This window comes from Candoia aspera, chromosome 7 (genome assembly GCF_035149785.1).
Source record: "Candoia aspera isolate rCanAsp1 chromosome 7, rCanAsp1.hap2, whole genome shotgun sequence".
NCBI classification, from domain to species: Eukaryota; Metazoa; Chordata; class Lepidosauria; order Squamata; family Boidae; genus Candoia; species Candoia aspera.
The window spans coordinates 80,703,796-80,719,857 of NC_086159.1; the positions used below are offsets into that span (position 1 = coordinate 80,703,796).

The 16,062-nt window shown below is 42.2% G+C and overlaps 2 protein-coding genes across 2 annotated transcripts in view; one reads left to right on the plus strand and one right to left on the minus strand.

Annotated features, from left to right (window-relative positions):
- Positions 1–16,062, plus strand: part of PRR5 (proline rich 5) — a 544,979-nt gene that overhangs the window by 158,853 nt on the left and 370,064 nt on the right. The window lies entirely within an intron of this gene.
- The window catches only part of PHF21B (PHD finger protein 21B), a 190,945-nt gene that overhangs the window by 33,369 nt on the left and 141,514 nt on the right, over positions 1–16,062 (minus strand). The window contains exons 4-5 of the mRNA XM_063308355.1: positions 3,070–3,420; positions 478–597 (exon numbers count right to left, since the gene is read on the minus strand). Of these exons, the coding sequence (XP_063164425.1) occupies positions 478–597; positions 3,070–3,420 (471 nt within the window). The remainder of the gene's footprint in view (positions 1–477; positions 598–3,069; positions 3,421–16,062) is intronic.

A 16,062-nucleotide genomic window follows, 5' to 3' on the forward strand; every position in this document is an offset into this window, starting at 1 on the left:
AGACAAATCCTATTTGGCCTATTTAACTTGTTATGGTGCGAATTCTTCCTGGTGCAATTATTTACTGGACTTTGGAGAAGCAACAGCCAACTGACACACTTATTGTTTCGTTAAGAGACGAGAGTGTAGTGCAGGCACAGCATAAACTGGAGTGAAGGCTGAAAGGAGAAATGTTCTCCACAGAAGATGAAAGAAAGGTGGGGAGAGTGATGGAGAACATAGAGGAGGTGATACCCAATCTTAAGGCTAGAAAACAGGAGCATTACATTTGCCTCAGCTGTATTTTGTGGCTGTATTCTCTAGCAAGCTGCCACTGGCAAAAGTTGTAAATAAAAAGAAAACTGAGAAATACGCAATGGTGTCTACTTCAATCTTTGATCTATTTCTCCTTTCCACAAAGAGTACCCAAAGAGTACCATCTGTGTGCACAACAAGCATGCATTACACTTTTAAAGATAATAAAGGGGGCTTCTTTACCTCTGGATTCTCATCTTTTTTCTTTTTGGTAGCAGGTCCCTGAGTTGACTCTTCAGCAGGTTTCTTTATCTCCACTTTATTTTCTGTCTGAGTTTGAACTTTAGGCTGAATGATGATGACCTGCCAATCAAGAGATGGGTGAAAATAAGACAGGATCTCTCCCTGAAAATAAACAAACATACATGGCGAAAAGAAAGGAAGTCTTCCAGCCAGTGTTTCCCAACGTTGACAACTTCAAGGCGTGTAGACTTTGGCTCCCAGGATTCCCCAGCCAGACTTAAGGTTACCAAGGTTGGGAAATGCTGCAAAGACTTTAAACCAAGGTCTGCTCTGTCAATATAAAAGCAGAGAAGGTGGAATAAGATGTGAATGTCAGGTAAGCATCCTATAAAGGTATCCTCTAAATTGAGCTCAACTCCTGACAATTTCATCTATGTAGGGTTTGTTGGGGGTTTTTTGTCAACAGTAGGGAGGTAGCTTGCCACCAACTTCTCTGATGATATTTTTGGACTTTCCAATCTAGCCTACAATTGCCAAACCCTGAATTGCTGAGCTTTTTCAAAGTCAGACAGCCTAGAACAGTGTTTCTCAACCTTGGCAGCTTGAAGATGTGTGGACTTCAACTCCTGGCTGGGGAATTCCAGGAGTTGAAGTCCACACATCTTCAAGCTGCCAAGGTTGAGAAACACTGGCCTAGGAGAACAGAATTATTTTCCTCGAGTCATATAACCTGCTTGTCAACAGAATGGAAGAGGTCTGCATCTTGTTTTGTGCTCTGTGTGCTGTGCTGAGTTAGTTTGTTGCTGTTACTTGGTTTCAGTATGGAATTGTGTTTTGTGTGGAACATAGCCATGTTCTTCCAGGGGATATGTAATGATTTCTGTAAGCGTTACTCATTTTGTCTTGCACTGGGCTTTGTAAAGCAATCAGAAATTTGACATCTAGGGCTCAAATTCTCCTCTATTGCATTTCCAGGTCAAGGTACTTGTTTCTGAATCTTGTTAGTTTCAGATTCTATGAAATGGGATGCTGGAGGAGAAAATGATGGACTCCAAATAACAGTTCTCTGTTTTGGAGTGAAGATCCCACCACCACTTTGCATTTTGTTATTCTATTTCTTGCCCCCGACCTTGCTTTGCAGGAAATTAGCATGATGTGAATGGTACATGCACAATAAAGGTGAAAATGCCCTCAGATCAAGCTCAACACTGGTTTTCTTGGCAACAGTATGGAAGTTGTTTGCCAGTGGCTCCTTCTGAGATGTTCTTTCAACTTACTAGTCTATCCTGTAGCCACACCCTGGAAGTCCTCAGAAACCACTCTGATTTGTGCTTTAAGTCAAAGGAAATGGCAAAGTAAGTTTCTTCTTTTTTAAAAATCATTTTTCCAACTTTTTCTCATATGTTTAATTTGTCTATGAAATATATCTTTTTGGTCTTGGTCAGAAACAACAATTTCAGGGTTACCTTTTGGCTGTTTACACAGATCCACTCAGTTCAATAGAACTGATTCTCAAATAAGAGTACAGACTTTACCTCAAAGAGACCAAAAATTATCACTTCCCTACAGTTAACAACACGCTGGACATTAGTCCGAATAAATGATTATTTTCATTCCCTCGCAGGGAGCCCACCATCTGTCAGCTTGAGGTCCTCACCAGGCTTTGTGTGACATATTGAGGACTGCATTTCAGAAGTGTGTGTGGGGTCCATAACCACATTGGGGGGGGGGGGTGTCAGGAGGGGTGAATGGGTGAAATGGCTGCATTAAGCATTTGCAAGGCTTAAACCACCCCCCAAAAGCAAAACAGGGTCACAGATATACTCCCATTTTGCATCCTTGATCTATATATAAAGTTGTTGAAAGGGCATTTAGACTTATGGAGTAAGGGGTCATCAATCTGCAGACAACAGTCTAATCACATGGAGATAGGGCAGTTTGTATCCTTTAGTAGCTATCAGGGGTCTGAAAAGGACTAGATGAGAGTGGAATATAAAAGGAAAGGCCTGCATTCCATCTAAGACACAGCCAAGGAGCCCAGGAAGTGATGGGAATACCTGTTCCCTTTGGGGTCACATTCTCCATTAAAAATAAAGCTATGGACATTCTCTCTGGATTCTTAACAGTTACATCAGCTCTGGTATTTGTGTCTGTTTCCTGGTACTCGTAAAGGCCAATGTTGCTCTGATAACATCTTGATCTGATTACCATTATGGCCACTTAATTGGTTTGCAATGTACGATGTTTCAGGACTCTCAGCCACTTCTGAATACCGCAACTGAAGGCCAATAATGAATCCACCGATTCTGCAAAAGCTCCCTCGCTTAGCTTTCAAGCCAGTTAACCCTTAACCTCTTCTGTGGCCCAGTTCCAGGAGACATGAACGAACGAATGCCTTCTTCTGTATGAACACGACTGTCAAGTAAGGTCAAGTGATAGGATTTGATTATGAATCCCACTTACCGAGGAATACAAGATTCTCACTTTATTCATAAGGGGAGTCACTGTGGTAAGGAAAAACTCAGATCCGCTGTCCTGATATTGTCTTAACTTAGTCATTTATAATGTCTGCAGGTCCTTAATGAAACCTACCTTGCTGTCAGCACTGATGAGAAGTGGTTGCACTTTAATGCTGTCATTAACCACCGAGACAGCAGCGCTGGTATTGATGGGCATTGCATTATTGGGAGATGTTGAGATAACGGCATATGCTACCCCAGCACTACTTAGGGATGAGGAGAGGGCTGCCGTCTCTGCGACACTTTGCGATTGGCTGCTGGACGTCTGTACATGGCTAACAGTATTATTGGCAGTGGGGAGGGCAGGAGTTGGGTTTTTGATGCTGACCACAGTTGCCTTCTGAAACGTTGGAGGTTGCTTGGAAGGTTGATCTCTGCCTGGAGAAACTGGGAGGCTGTCTGGGATCAGAGTCTTTGGCCTAACCTGCAGGAAAGAGGAAAAGAAGCTGTTCTGCATAACTCCAAAGGAAGCCACATCAATGCCATTCAACAAAGAGAGGACCCAGAGCCTTCCCAGATAATTTTTCTCAACAGCTTGCTGAAATGCAGGAGGTTTCCAGTCTCGTTCTCAAGTTCTGCTTATGGGAAAGCAGCATCTCACAAGGGCAAAGTTGGTTAGGGTTGAAGAGCCTTTTCTCTTAGGCTCTTCCTCCACTGCAAGTTCCACATCAAACCCTGAAACTATGAGCAGCACAGAGAAGGGGAGCTTGGTATAGATAGCATCGTGGTCTAAAGACACCCGCTGAAGCTCAGCAGTTCTGGATCCACTCGTTCACCCCAAAAAGTCAAGGTGCAAGTAAAGTTCATCCTGCTTTTTATGTACATCACACATAAGACTTGGGCAATGCTTTGGTCACACCATCTTGGTTGCCATCTTGACTTTTTTTTAACCATCCCCTGCAGATACCTCTGCCCAACAGCAATGCAGTCTTGAGTCTACAACAGGAGACAAGCAGTATCTGTAATACATAAATGAACAAATACATCACTCCTTCCCACCTTCCCTTTGCTGCTTCCCAACTCAACTAACAATGAAACAAATGAGCAAAAACACAACGGAAGATCCTAATTAAAGTCCTCTTCCAAATTTTCCTAGAGAAAAGCTAGGCAACATCTGACCCACTTACTCACAAAGCACTAAAACTGCACCTACTTTTCAGAGTTTTGACTAACAAGCATTTTATTTTCATTTTGAAATGTGCAAAGTTATTCAGTCAATTAAATAATTTTAATGTAAATATTAAAAGTAACCCCCCCAACTCAAATCAAACTTGACTTCTACTGATTTCATGGACGCATATACTTTCTTGGCAGTGTAATGGGCTGTGAGAATAACCTCGAGGAGCAGGAGGAAGAGCTGCAACCAAGGCCATGGGCAGATAAAAGAAATCTGAGTCCGGGGCAGAACGGCAATGTGGGGAAGCACCTCAGACAGGACCCTCCCTAGTTCTCAGGAAGATAAAGGGAGGCGGGGGGGACGGGCATTCAGATTTGGAAGGTTCTGTTACTATAACCTTATAATAAAAGTAGTAGTAGCTTGCAAGACTGGTTTCCCAGTCTGGTCTACCTTGGAGGGCTGACAGGCAGAAATGTGGAATGGGATGCTCTTTCCAACTTCCCAAGCTGTTCTAAAATCCTGAGATTTCCTAGTAGTATCCCATCCAAGTCCTAATCAGGCCCATTCCCACTGAGATATTTTGGGATCAGCCAAAGTTGTCTGCGTGATGCTACCTGCTCATGCCATAATTATGTTAATATCTCCTGTTTAGCTCTTAGTCATAAACAACAGTTTGTGGATTCACCAAAATCAAGCAGTATATATTCTGAAACTGTACTAAATCTGAATGCATTTCCATCTGAAGAAGACAGGGGTGCTAAAATTATTCCACATCCAGCCCCTGTGGGTGCAATACATGTCCTCACTGGCTGCTCCCCCCCCCCCTTTCTGGTGTTTGGCCCACCAGCAGAAAAAATGGCAGGCTGACTCTGAAAGACAGATTTATGGTGCTTCTATGCCTCGTGTGATAAAATCTTCATGCATAACTTAACAAGTACGGTACTTGTAGTGGCTGCTGGCTTAACTTCTGAATGGAGACTAAAAACAGTGCTCCAGTGAGAGGTATCCATTCCGTACTTGCAACAGGAAGAGACTTACTGTTGGGAGTCTGATTCTGCTAGAGATGGAATCCAGTCCTTCTTGCTGAAATATGGGCAGAAGCAGAGTATGAAAGAAGATCGCTCTGACCCAGTAACTTTGATGATCTTGATCCGATACAGAAAGCAGCTTTGGAAGAACATGACCAGCAAAGATTTGTCTATGTAGCAGAACACCATCTTTCCTGAGACAAAGAAAGTTCCTACCAGCTCAGAACATTTAGTGAATACCCAAAGTACGGTAGTCTATCATTATGGCAAACTACAAGTATCACTTGGGACACGGACTGAATGCAATTTGAAAATAAGCATCTTCCAGACTGATTGTTATGAATCAGTTGTCTTGATCAAACACAATAAAAGGTTCACTGTGAGGAACTTCTGAGCAGATAGAAAGGCAATCACACTGCAGATGTCCAGGACAGATACGGTCTGCTACCCTTTTTCAGGATAGAAAAGCACTTGGCATATGAATGAATGAATGAATGAATGAACGTTTAGTTGATCAAAGGCCATCAACATAAAATAGCCTACAGAAACAGAACATCCAGACAATAATACAATTCATAACAAAATAAACAGTAACATTAATGTCACAGATTATATATTACAAAGAGACAGAGAGAAGGATTATTAGATTAGCTGATGCCACTAATTATCTGCTGCCGCACTCTACATGCTGGCACATTTTGATGCCTTATAGGTAGGAACAAGCTACTGTCCCTAAGTAAATATTGGGAAGAAATTAATCTGGGTGTTCTGGAAAGTTTACTTAAAAGCGACATACGTTTATTGCATAGATCCCTATAAAACCTGCACAGAGCAGAACACACCCTACTCTTCCACCTACCTCTGAGTCACAAGGGCAGCTGCGCTCCTCAAAGGAGTCTATTAAATTTGCCTTTCAGCAAAGGAGATGGAAGAAGCCACCACACTGAGCCTGAAGAAAGGCCATGCAATGATTAGGCAGCTGAGGACTCACAATTCAAGAAGCATCCAAGCTTGGTTGCGGTCCACGAATAGCTAAATCTGTGAAAAGTGTTCCTCAGTAGTGGCATCTTCCAGGTGGAATGAAATCGATCAGAGAAGCCAGGCCCCCTGGACAGAAGTCAAAATTTAACTCGCAAAGCACCTGGGGCACAATTGTCCTGTTCTAATTGCAGATGAACTAGCTGCACCAGAGAAGTGTCAGGGCTTCTTCCAATGGTGGTGAAAGTGGGATAGAACGCGGCATGCCTTCTGGAAGTCTGGATGTGAATCTCCCAATCACCTGGCAGAGAGACAGTGGGGTGCCATACTGGACTGGGACCAGAGATGCCCAAGTTTAAGTCCACCCTCAGCCATAGAAACCCACTGGATTTTCAACAGGGCTATTGTGGGAAACATTTGAGGAGGGAGCGCTGAGTTCACCACCTCGAACTCCTACTCAGGGAGGATATAAATCAAATTAATTAATCATCTTCCTTGGTAATAACAAGGATCTATTGATCTGATCTCCCATGTGCTGACAAAACAAGTGAATCTATCAACAAAGAGGGCTTCTACCTGAAGGGGACAGACATATGAGAGACAATCCAAAGTACTGCTTGAAAGTCCTCCTCTGTGATGAGGAAATGTCCTGAACTTGGAGGTGAAGATGAATGTTTGCCTTCTGCACCTATGACCAGTGTGCAGAAAGCTTGATTCCAGGACTGAGGCCAAGAATGGATGTCATCGTTCTGGTCTTTTGCACCTAATTCATAGCATAATGAGTCTTAGCGCTAAATAATTTTCCTCTCTGATAGGAAGAAACTGTAGGAAGTCATCAGTATAGTGCCAAGTGTGTCATTGAGAAATGACAAGCTAAACCATCACCTTTGTTAATTCACTATTTGACAAGCATGATTACGAAATACCCTTGCCCTTCCTGTTCGTCCTCTGATAGGTGACTAAGAAATTTAACAATCTTTTTCCCTCACAAAATGTTGACCCCTGGTCTCGAAGTCAGTTAGTTCATTACGCTGAGGAACAGGACACTTGTGCTTAAAATAATTCCAACACTTCCTCATTCCAATACCCGCATGTCTTAGATCACATCAGGTTAGTAAATGCAATGCCTATAAGTATGATGCATCTAATTAGAATCATGAAGGGCAAATCTTCAAGAGCAGAAACTTCCATAAACATAAGATCGTAGACTATAACAAAGATTTCTTTGAAGCTCATCCACAGACTTTCCATTTTATTTCTTTGGAGCAGCTAAGGGGGCTGGAATGAGGAAGACAAGATGGCCTCCCAAAATAGAGAGAGAAAAATGGTTTTGTGAAAATTCAAGAAAGCATTCTGCATGACACTGAAGAGGAGATCTTCAAACAAAGACAGTTTGCAGGTGATACAATGCCTTCTGTTGGTGTAATTAAGTAAACAATATGTTGTATGCTCCCTCCAGATCCTGTACAAATAATTTATTTTGCTACACAGTTAACTCAACTTCTGTTTCTTCCAATCCATTTGCTCTCAGCACTGCCATTTCCCAATAATTGGATACTGAAAGTAACTGCCTGTACCACTGCCTTCCAGGTTCTGCATTCCAGCATGCAAAAGTAGATTTTAACTATTTGCAGCTTGAAGAAAAGAGGCAAAGCCAAGAAGGGCTGCCCTGTTCACATACTGCCTGCCTGCTGGTTGGTAGACTTTTCCTGTCATCCCAATACACAACACACATTGGGAGAGCTTCTGTGGTAACGTGGTCCAACTCGTATGGCATTACTCATGTCTTAACTTCTACATAACTTTCAATGGGGAGGAAGAACCAGACAAAAAGGATGTCCCTGTCCGGCTGTCGCAGAACTGGAATTGGTTGCAGTCAGCTCGGCAACGGTGAATCGCATGGTAGTCTTCCTTCAGCATCCTTTGGAGGGTTCTGTTTTCATGCCCATCCCTGCCTCCAACTTTCACCCCTGCAAATCCATTTTCCTGACGGAGCTCACCTCTCTTGCTATCTCTTTCTTCAAGTTTTAACACCACCCACCACTTCTCCAGATCTTGTCTCAATGCTTGTGAAGCTTTGGGATTCACTCCTTAGAGCAGGGTTTCTCAACCTGGGCCACTTTAAGATGTGTGGACTGAAACTCCCAGAATTCCCCAGCCAGTTTCAGTCCACACATCTTAAAGTGGCCCAGGTTGAGAAACCCTGCCTTACGGTATGCACACACCAAAGTTGAAGTAGTATAACGGTTAAGGTGTTGGACAAGGACTGGGGAGACACAGGTTTTAGGTCCCCTCAGCAGCTGAACCAGCTGCTTTTTCTCAGTCCAACCTGTCTCATAGGGCTGCTGTTGGGAGGGAGCAAGAGGATGAGGGAGCACTACAGGTAGTCCTCACATAACAACCGTTCATTTAGTGACAGTTCAGACTTATAACGGTGTTAGAAAAAACAATTTATGATGGGTTCTCACACTTATGACCATTGCAGCGTCCCTGCAGTCACGTGATCCCGATTTAGGTGTTTGGCAACCGGTTCGCATTTATGACCATCGCAGCGTCTTGAGGTCATGTGATGGCCATTTTTGATCTTCCTGGCCAGCTTCTGGCAAGCAAAATCAATGAGGAATCACGTGATTCGCTTAACAACCATGTGGTTCACTTAACACCCACGGCAATTCACTTAACGATTACTGCAAAGAAGGTCGTAAAATCGGGTCGGATTCACTTAATGATCACTTCGCTTAGCAACTGAAATCCCCATCCTAATTGTGGTTGTTAAGCAAGGACTAGCTGTCTGTATGCCACCTTCAGCTCTTGTACAAAAGGCAGGATGTAAATCTAAACAAATGAACCAAGTTCCCCTCCCTGGATTTTCTTCCCTACCGTCAAGAGTTGGACTGAAATTTCCCTGGAAACCAAGCCTGCTTTATTTTCTATTTGATTGTGAAACTTACTCTCTAAAGTGGCATTTATACAGGTGGAATTTATCTGCAATAATAATCAGAGATCAAAGCACCGAGTGCTGAACTGCGGCCCAGCACCTTTGAAACCTGACATAACAAGCATACAGTAAAGACTCAGACCTCGTCCTTGGTCAGCACCGTAGCCCTCACCTTTGCCTTCTTGCCTCTGCATTCAAAATCCCATTACTAATGATAAAACAATTCATTCTGCATTAAGATATTTTAATAGCAAAATAGAATGAATGCTATAATTAGGCTAATTTAAATACACTTGACATTGCTGCATAATTTATATGTACAGTTAAAATTTAAGACTGGGTTGTATAAACTCCTAAAGCATTTCTATTGCTGTGAAAACCAGTAGCTCAGGCTAACCCTGGGTCTCTGCTGCCCCCTTGTGAACATTCAGCTTAGCTGCACATTCTACCCACGCCAGTCCGCACCTCTTCTCAGACCCATTTCATATTCAAAATAATTCATTTTTACGTATAACAAATAACCCTGCCATTGGGACTGTGCCCGCAGCAGAAGTTTAAAAAATCAAACAAACAGTTGTCCTCCAGGGCCCAAGAAAAATTAGCATAAAACATAGAGCTGTTCTCTGACTTAACTGTTTTAATCCTCACACTCTACATTCTACAATCATTACACTTTAACAGTGTTAAAATATATAATTAAAGGATTAGAGGGTTTATATAAAAAAACTCTCAACAATATATACTGCAAAAATATGTAAGATGATGATAAAAGTATAAAGAGGAAGTCATGAACCCAACGCAAAAACTGCCATAATAAGTCAGTAGACATGATGAGAGTCACAGCCTATAATACTACTTACATATTTACTAGAATACATGCTTGGGAAAGCTGATCACACGGCAGCCTGAAATACAGAACATTTTGACAAAAGAAAACTGATGCTCTACCACCATTTCATTTCCTGACATGATTTTGTCATAGCTGCTGCTGGAAATCTTTTGAGGCTCCACTGCGTGAAATTTGGAGGGTGCTCACTGAAAAGGCCCACAAGAAAAAAGTTAAAAATCAGCCACTTGGTACTTCTTTTATTAAATTGTAGGTCCAGTTACGATGCAAAGTTACAGTCTTGTTCCTTCATTCTTGTCCTTGAAAATGTTCTTCCGCATTTCATCTTGATTTCTGCTTTCATCGCCCACGGTTTGACCGTGGTTTCCAGTTCTGATCTGAACAAACACCTGCTCAGTACGTTTGAATGAAAGAGTCTCCTGCACAATCAGAAGACAGACAAGCACAAGAGGGTGTGGGAAGACAGGATCGAAGTTCCCAAGCCAGCTTGTTCACATAGTTAGGGTTTGGCATTCCATCCGGGAAACCCCTTCAGAGGGATCTATTCTAACTTCTTCAGCATTCACCCTTCCACTCCACCCTCCAACTGTAATTTTTAGTAAGAATACTATACTTCTTCCTTCCACTCTTCATTACGCAACACTACACATTTATCTTAACTGTCTGGCTGAATTACATGGGATTTTGATGTGTAAAGTCCATCATAAAAGTTAGGGAATCGCCTCTTCTACACAGCTACGAAACAGTGCATAATCATTCCGTTCTCCAGAATGGGCCACCTTCTTTGCCATGTTTTTCAGAAGATTTTCTATTTTCCCAAGGCCCTTAGATCTTAAAAAAATCTTTTTGGAATATGTCCTGATAGATCAGCTGTTTCAATCTTTGAGATGATGATGTTAATAGAATTCCTTTATTCATATGTAAAGATAAAAAAAAATGGTTCCAATCCTAAAAGACTGACTATCCTTGAAATATTCCTGGAATATCTAGAATTCTCTTGTATCTCACTCTGCTTAAACCAAACCGCCAAACCAAACCGATCAGCTTTCCCAGGCATACCTTCTGGTAAGTAGGTAGGAAACATAGGCCATCGTGCAAAATATTGCTTAGGTTTATCCGTGTATTAACTCCTTTTGAGAATCTGTATGTCCTGGTAAAATTAAGGGCTCTTTGCAGGAATATTTAGAAAATGGTAATAGGTGCAACAGCATTTCATCTAATCATGTAAGCTTGATGAAGATACCTTTAACACATGCTATGAATAGTTCCAGATGATCACATGATAAATAATAGAACAAGCATATCCTGACTTTCTTTGTTACTACTGATAGGAGATGATATTTATGAAGACCCACAATCAAGTATGGGGCAGTTACCAGATTTTCAAATAAGGCAAAAGCATTTATTTCACCGTTAATTCCTGCACCGTGTAAATTATCAGTAGGAACCACAAATGAGGAAGCACTTTCATATTCTGCACAAAGACATCACAAAGATCAGCAGACAAAGGAAAGTGTAATAAATAGTTATTGCTTCTTGCATCTGGGGAACATGGTGCAATTATGGTGGGTTTGCTTTTCTGGAGCAAGCAAGATATTATTTCCTTAATATGCTAGAGATATCACACATCTATGAAGTGAAGGGATATCACAATTACACACAGAGTGTTTTGCTGCCAATTTGTTCTGAGGTCACAGAAGCTAAAAATATTCACAAACTCAACAATCTCCGTTTAGGAACAGACTGGAAAGAGTACTTTCCCAGCGTTTCGCCCCTAAATATTAGCTACTTGGTTGTGTGAATGTGTCACAAAGATTTACAGAATCCACTTGCTATTCTTGAACACTTATCAACTGCTGTCCAAAAATCACTAATGGCTCCTCTCCAAGAAAAAGCTGTTATATTAGTTTTATTTCTACTGGTAGCAAAACCAGATGTTTCCAGATAAAAGCATGTTCTTCTAGGTTTTAACTTTCTGGGCTGAGAGGCCCATTGACATGAAGAAGATTTAGGGCCCCCTTAGAGACAAAGAACAGCTACTAATGTATTATTTATAAACGTGAAACACTTTCTCTTTCCCCAATTCTCCTTGTTCATGGAAAGCCACACCCTGAATAACTGACAAAAACCACTACTGTACAACATAGATCAACTTAAGTGGAATTTCATTTACTCGTACAAATTCATTCACATGACAATTGTGGCATGCAGTGATCGCTCAGCAAAGGACGTTTCCCATTTATATTGTTCTGGGGGAAAAAACCTCACCTTGCTCGCAGCAATTGTTGTCCTTGATTAGCCAAAGGTGGGGAATCAGTGAACACACAATGCTCAGAGAGCTGCTGGGCTCATAATGTTCATATAAGCCAAATTATATGAACTGCGATTAATTCCTTTCCCAATTCCATGCTCTGATTGGAAGGATTTCTTTCTGCCTATCAAGTGCCATAACCTTTGTCCTGTAGCTCTTCTCACATCAAGCAAGAAGACTAATCTCAAACCCTGCAGAATATTCACCCCCAGAAAATGCTTCAACAGGTATCTCGGATAGCCTGCGGATGCAGAGGAGAAAGTTTTCCACAGTGTTACTGTACTATGTCAAAACATTTACAAGGAAGAAAAGGAAGAGAAAGAAAGCCTTGCTTGAAAGGATCATAGAATCACAGGGTTGGAAGAGGTCTTCTAGTCCAACCCCCTGCCCAAGGCAGGAGTCCTCATACCATCTCGGACCAATGGTTGTCCAATCTGTTCTTGAAGAGATTCCTATTAGAGGTGATCAGAGCTTCTTTTCAAAAATTAAGCATTTATAACTAGCAATACCTTACTAGCTGCATGAGCAGTGAGACATTTCTGTGGCACACAGACACCTTGATATAATTATCATCACTTACCATAGATGAACTTAACCAAAAAAGCACTTAATGCTTCTACATAATATCTCTGGCTTTCTCTCACAATGTACAGAACTTGTTATATCACTCAGATATTGAAAGCAACAACTTATATGTCTTCCATGTTTTAGCACCTATTTATTGGTACAATATCTACCCAGTCAAATACAACCAATTATAAATTCTGCAGGTGATGAAAGAACATTTATTGACATTAATCTTAAACATTAGGGCAAAACAGCAAGCTTATACAATAGGGGGGAAAAGTGTATTTATTTATTCATCAAATTGATACGGCCACCCATCTCACGCATGGGAATACTTTAAGTATTCCAGATGAAAAGTTCCTGCTGTTCATTGTCAGACGATCAAGTAAACAGGAGTTTTCCAGGGATTTGAAAGAGGCCGAACAGAAAGGAAGAGCCTAGGAGTGGGAGAGGCGACTGGCTATTGGCTGCTGACCGAATGACTGACTGATAACTGCTGCTGACCATTTTCTGGGTGCTGCTGACTGGACCATTGCGCCTGACTGGAACACTGTTCTTGTTGACCAAGTTGAGGCAGTTCAAACAGGAATATGAGGAACCCAGTTTCCTAACAGCAAGTTCACTGAGCAAGCATTCCGGAGTTTGACAGGGGAATTTAGTGCGGAAGACACTCCTTCTACTCCACCCGCCGCCCTTTCCATCTCCTTCTTTCAGTCCAGGCTAATCCTCACACAAGGAAGCAAGTTTATTTATTTATTTATTATTCAAATTTCTACTACCGCCCATCTCCCCTCCAAAAGGGGGACTATTTTGTGGTTGCAAGTTCTATGAGCTTGCAACCACAACAAGCAACCTGAGAAGATTTGTGTAGAAGTTTGGCTAGAAGAGTCAGTGAGGAAGGCTCCAAGCATCACGTACACTAAGAAAAGAATCACTGAGTCCTACAAAGTGTCTGCAGAGTTTGTCTTCTTTCCTGAAGAGGGCCCACACTATATCTGATGCAAGTACAAACTTTTTAACATATTGGAAGAGAAAGAGTTTCTATACTGCAGGGCATCAGGGAAGAAGAGCATCTCCTGGACAGGATGGCTCTCCAGGAGGGGTAGAAAAGAGGAAAAAATGCCAAAGAACAGGAAAAAACTCCATTTGGTAGAGGCAAACAGAGAAAAATCTGACCTAAAGAAGAGGATTGGGAGCCTGCAAAGCTCAGGAATCAGTATCAGGTTCTCCCTCTAAAAGATTACAAACAGCCTCCTGAGCAAACCTGTCCATAGGTATCTCTGATTCCCTGTTGGAGATCCTTCAGTCCCCACGGATTGACTCGGGAGCCATCTTGAGAAAGAAGAGGCATGTTGTGGTGGTGGGTGATTGACTAAAGGTACAGACATGGTAAGATGTCAAAAGAGGTGTGCTGTCTTCCATCCATGCAAATGCAGGATGTAGCAGAGAGGCTACCAAGACTTTTCAAACCCACTGACATCTATCCTTTCCTTTTGGTATACATGTGAAGATGCATGACACAGCCAGAACAAACCTTTGAAGTATCCCTGGTGATTATGTGGTCTTACATGGGAAGGTAGCCTTTTTATCAATTCTTCCAGCTGAGTCATGGTGCAAGAGGAATCAGGATCCTGAAAGTCAACAACTGGCTATACAGATGGTGTCACCAGGAAGGGTTTGGATCCCACCACAACGGCCTGTGCTATCTTCATGAAGTATTCCTGTGCTACATCTTACTGGGAAGGAAGACATAGGCAGGCTCCTCACCAATCTAATCAAGAGACCATTCAACAAAAATGGGACAGGGTAGTAAAAACTCAAAACAGAATTTGCAGCCAAAGAAACTGAACACAAAAGGAGAATCAGGAGTCCAGGTGGAGACTCACAAGTTTTGTAGGACACTATAGCACAGAGGCCAGGAGGTAGTACTCAAAACCTCAGATGCTTGCAGCAATGGAAGAGTATGGGAAATAAACAGGGAGAACTAAGAAACTCAGAAAAAAAATACAGCATGATAGACGTCACTGAAACTTAGTGCAAAGATACTTATTACTGGCACATAGCTCTAGAAGGCTACAACTTATTCAGAAGGAACAGACTCAGCACAAGGGGGGGGGGAGGGTACTGCAATGTATATAAAGAAAGAAAGAATTTGTTGTTTATTCGTTTAGTCGCTTCCGACTCTTCGTGACTTCATGGACCAGCCCATGCCAGAGCTTCCTGTTGGTCGTCAACACCCCCAGCTCCTCCAGGGATGAGTCCGTCACCTCTAGAATATCATCCATCCACCTTGCCCTTGGTCGGCCCCTCTTCCTTTTGCCCTCCACTCTCCCCAGCATCAGCATCTTCTCCAGGGTGTCCCGTCTTCTCATTATGTGGCCAAAGTATTTCAGTTTTGCCTTTAATATCATTCCCTCAAGTGAGCAGTCTGGCTTTATTTCCTGGAGGATGGACTGGTTGGATCTTCTTGCAGTCCAAGGCACTCTCAGAGTTTTCCTCCAACACCACAGTTCCAAAGCATCGATCTTCCTTCTCTCAGCCTTCCTTATGGTCCAGCTCTCGCAGCCATATGTTACTACAGGGAACACCATTGCTTTAACTATGCGGACCTTTGTTGTCAGTGTGATGTCTCTGCTCTTAACTATTTTATTGAGATTTGTCATTGCTCTTCTTCCAAGGATTAAGTGTCTTCTGATTTCCTGAAAAGTCTTTCACTGCTTCTACATTTTCTCCCTCTGTTTGCCAGTTATCAATCAAGCTGGTTGCCATAATCTTGGCTTTTTTGAGGTTTAGCTGCAAGCCAGCTTGCACTTTCTTCTTTCACCTTCATCATAAGGCTCCTCAGTTCCTCTTCGCTTTCAGCCATCGAAGTGGTATCATCTGCATATCTGAGATTGTTAATGTTTCTTCCAGAGATTTTAACTCCAGCCTTGGATTCCTCAAGCCCAGCACGTTGCATGATGTGTTCTGCGTACAAGTTGAATAGGTAGGGTGAGAGGATACAGCCCTGCCGTACTCCTTTCCCAATCTTAAACCAGTCCGTTGTTCCGTGGTCTGTTCTTACTGTTGCTACTTGGTCGTTATACAGATTCTTCAGGAGGCATACAAGATGACTTGGTATCCCCATACCACTAAGAACTTGCCACAATTTGTTATGTCCCACACAGTCAAAGGCTTTAGAATAGTCAATAAAACAGAAATAGATGTTTTTCTGAAACTCCCTGGCTTTTTCCATTATCCAGCGGATATTGGCAATTTGGTCCCTAGTTCCTCTGCTTTT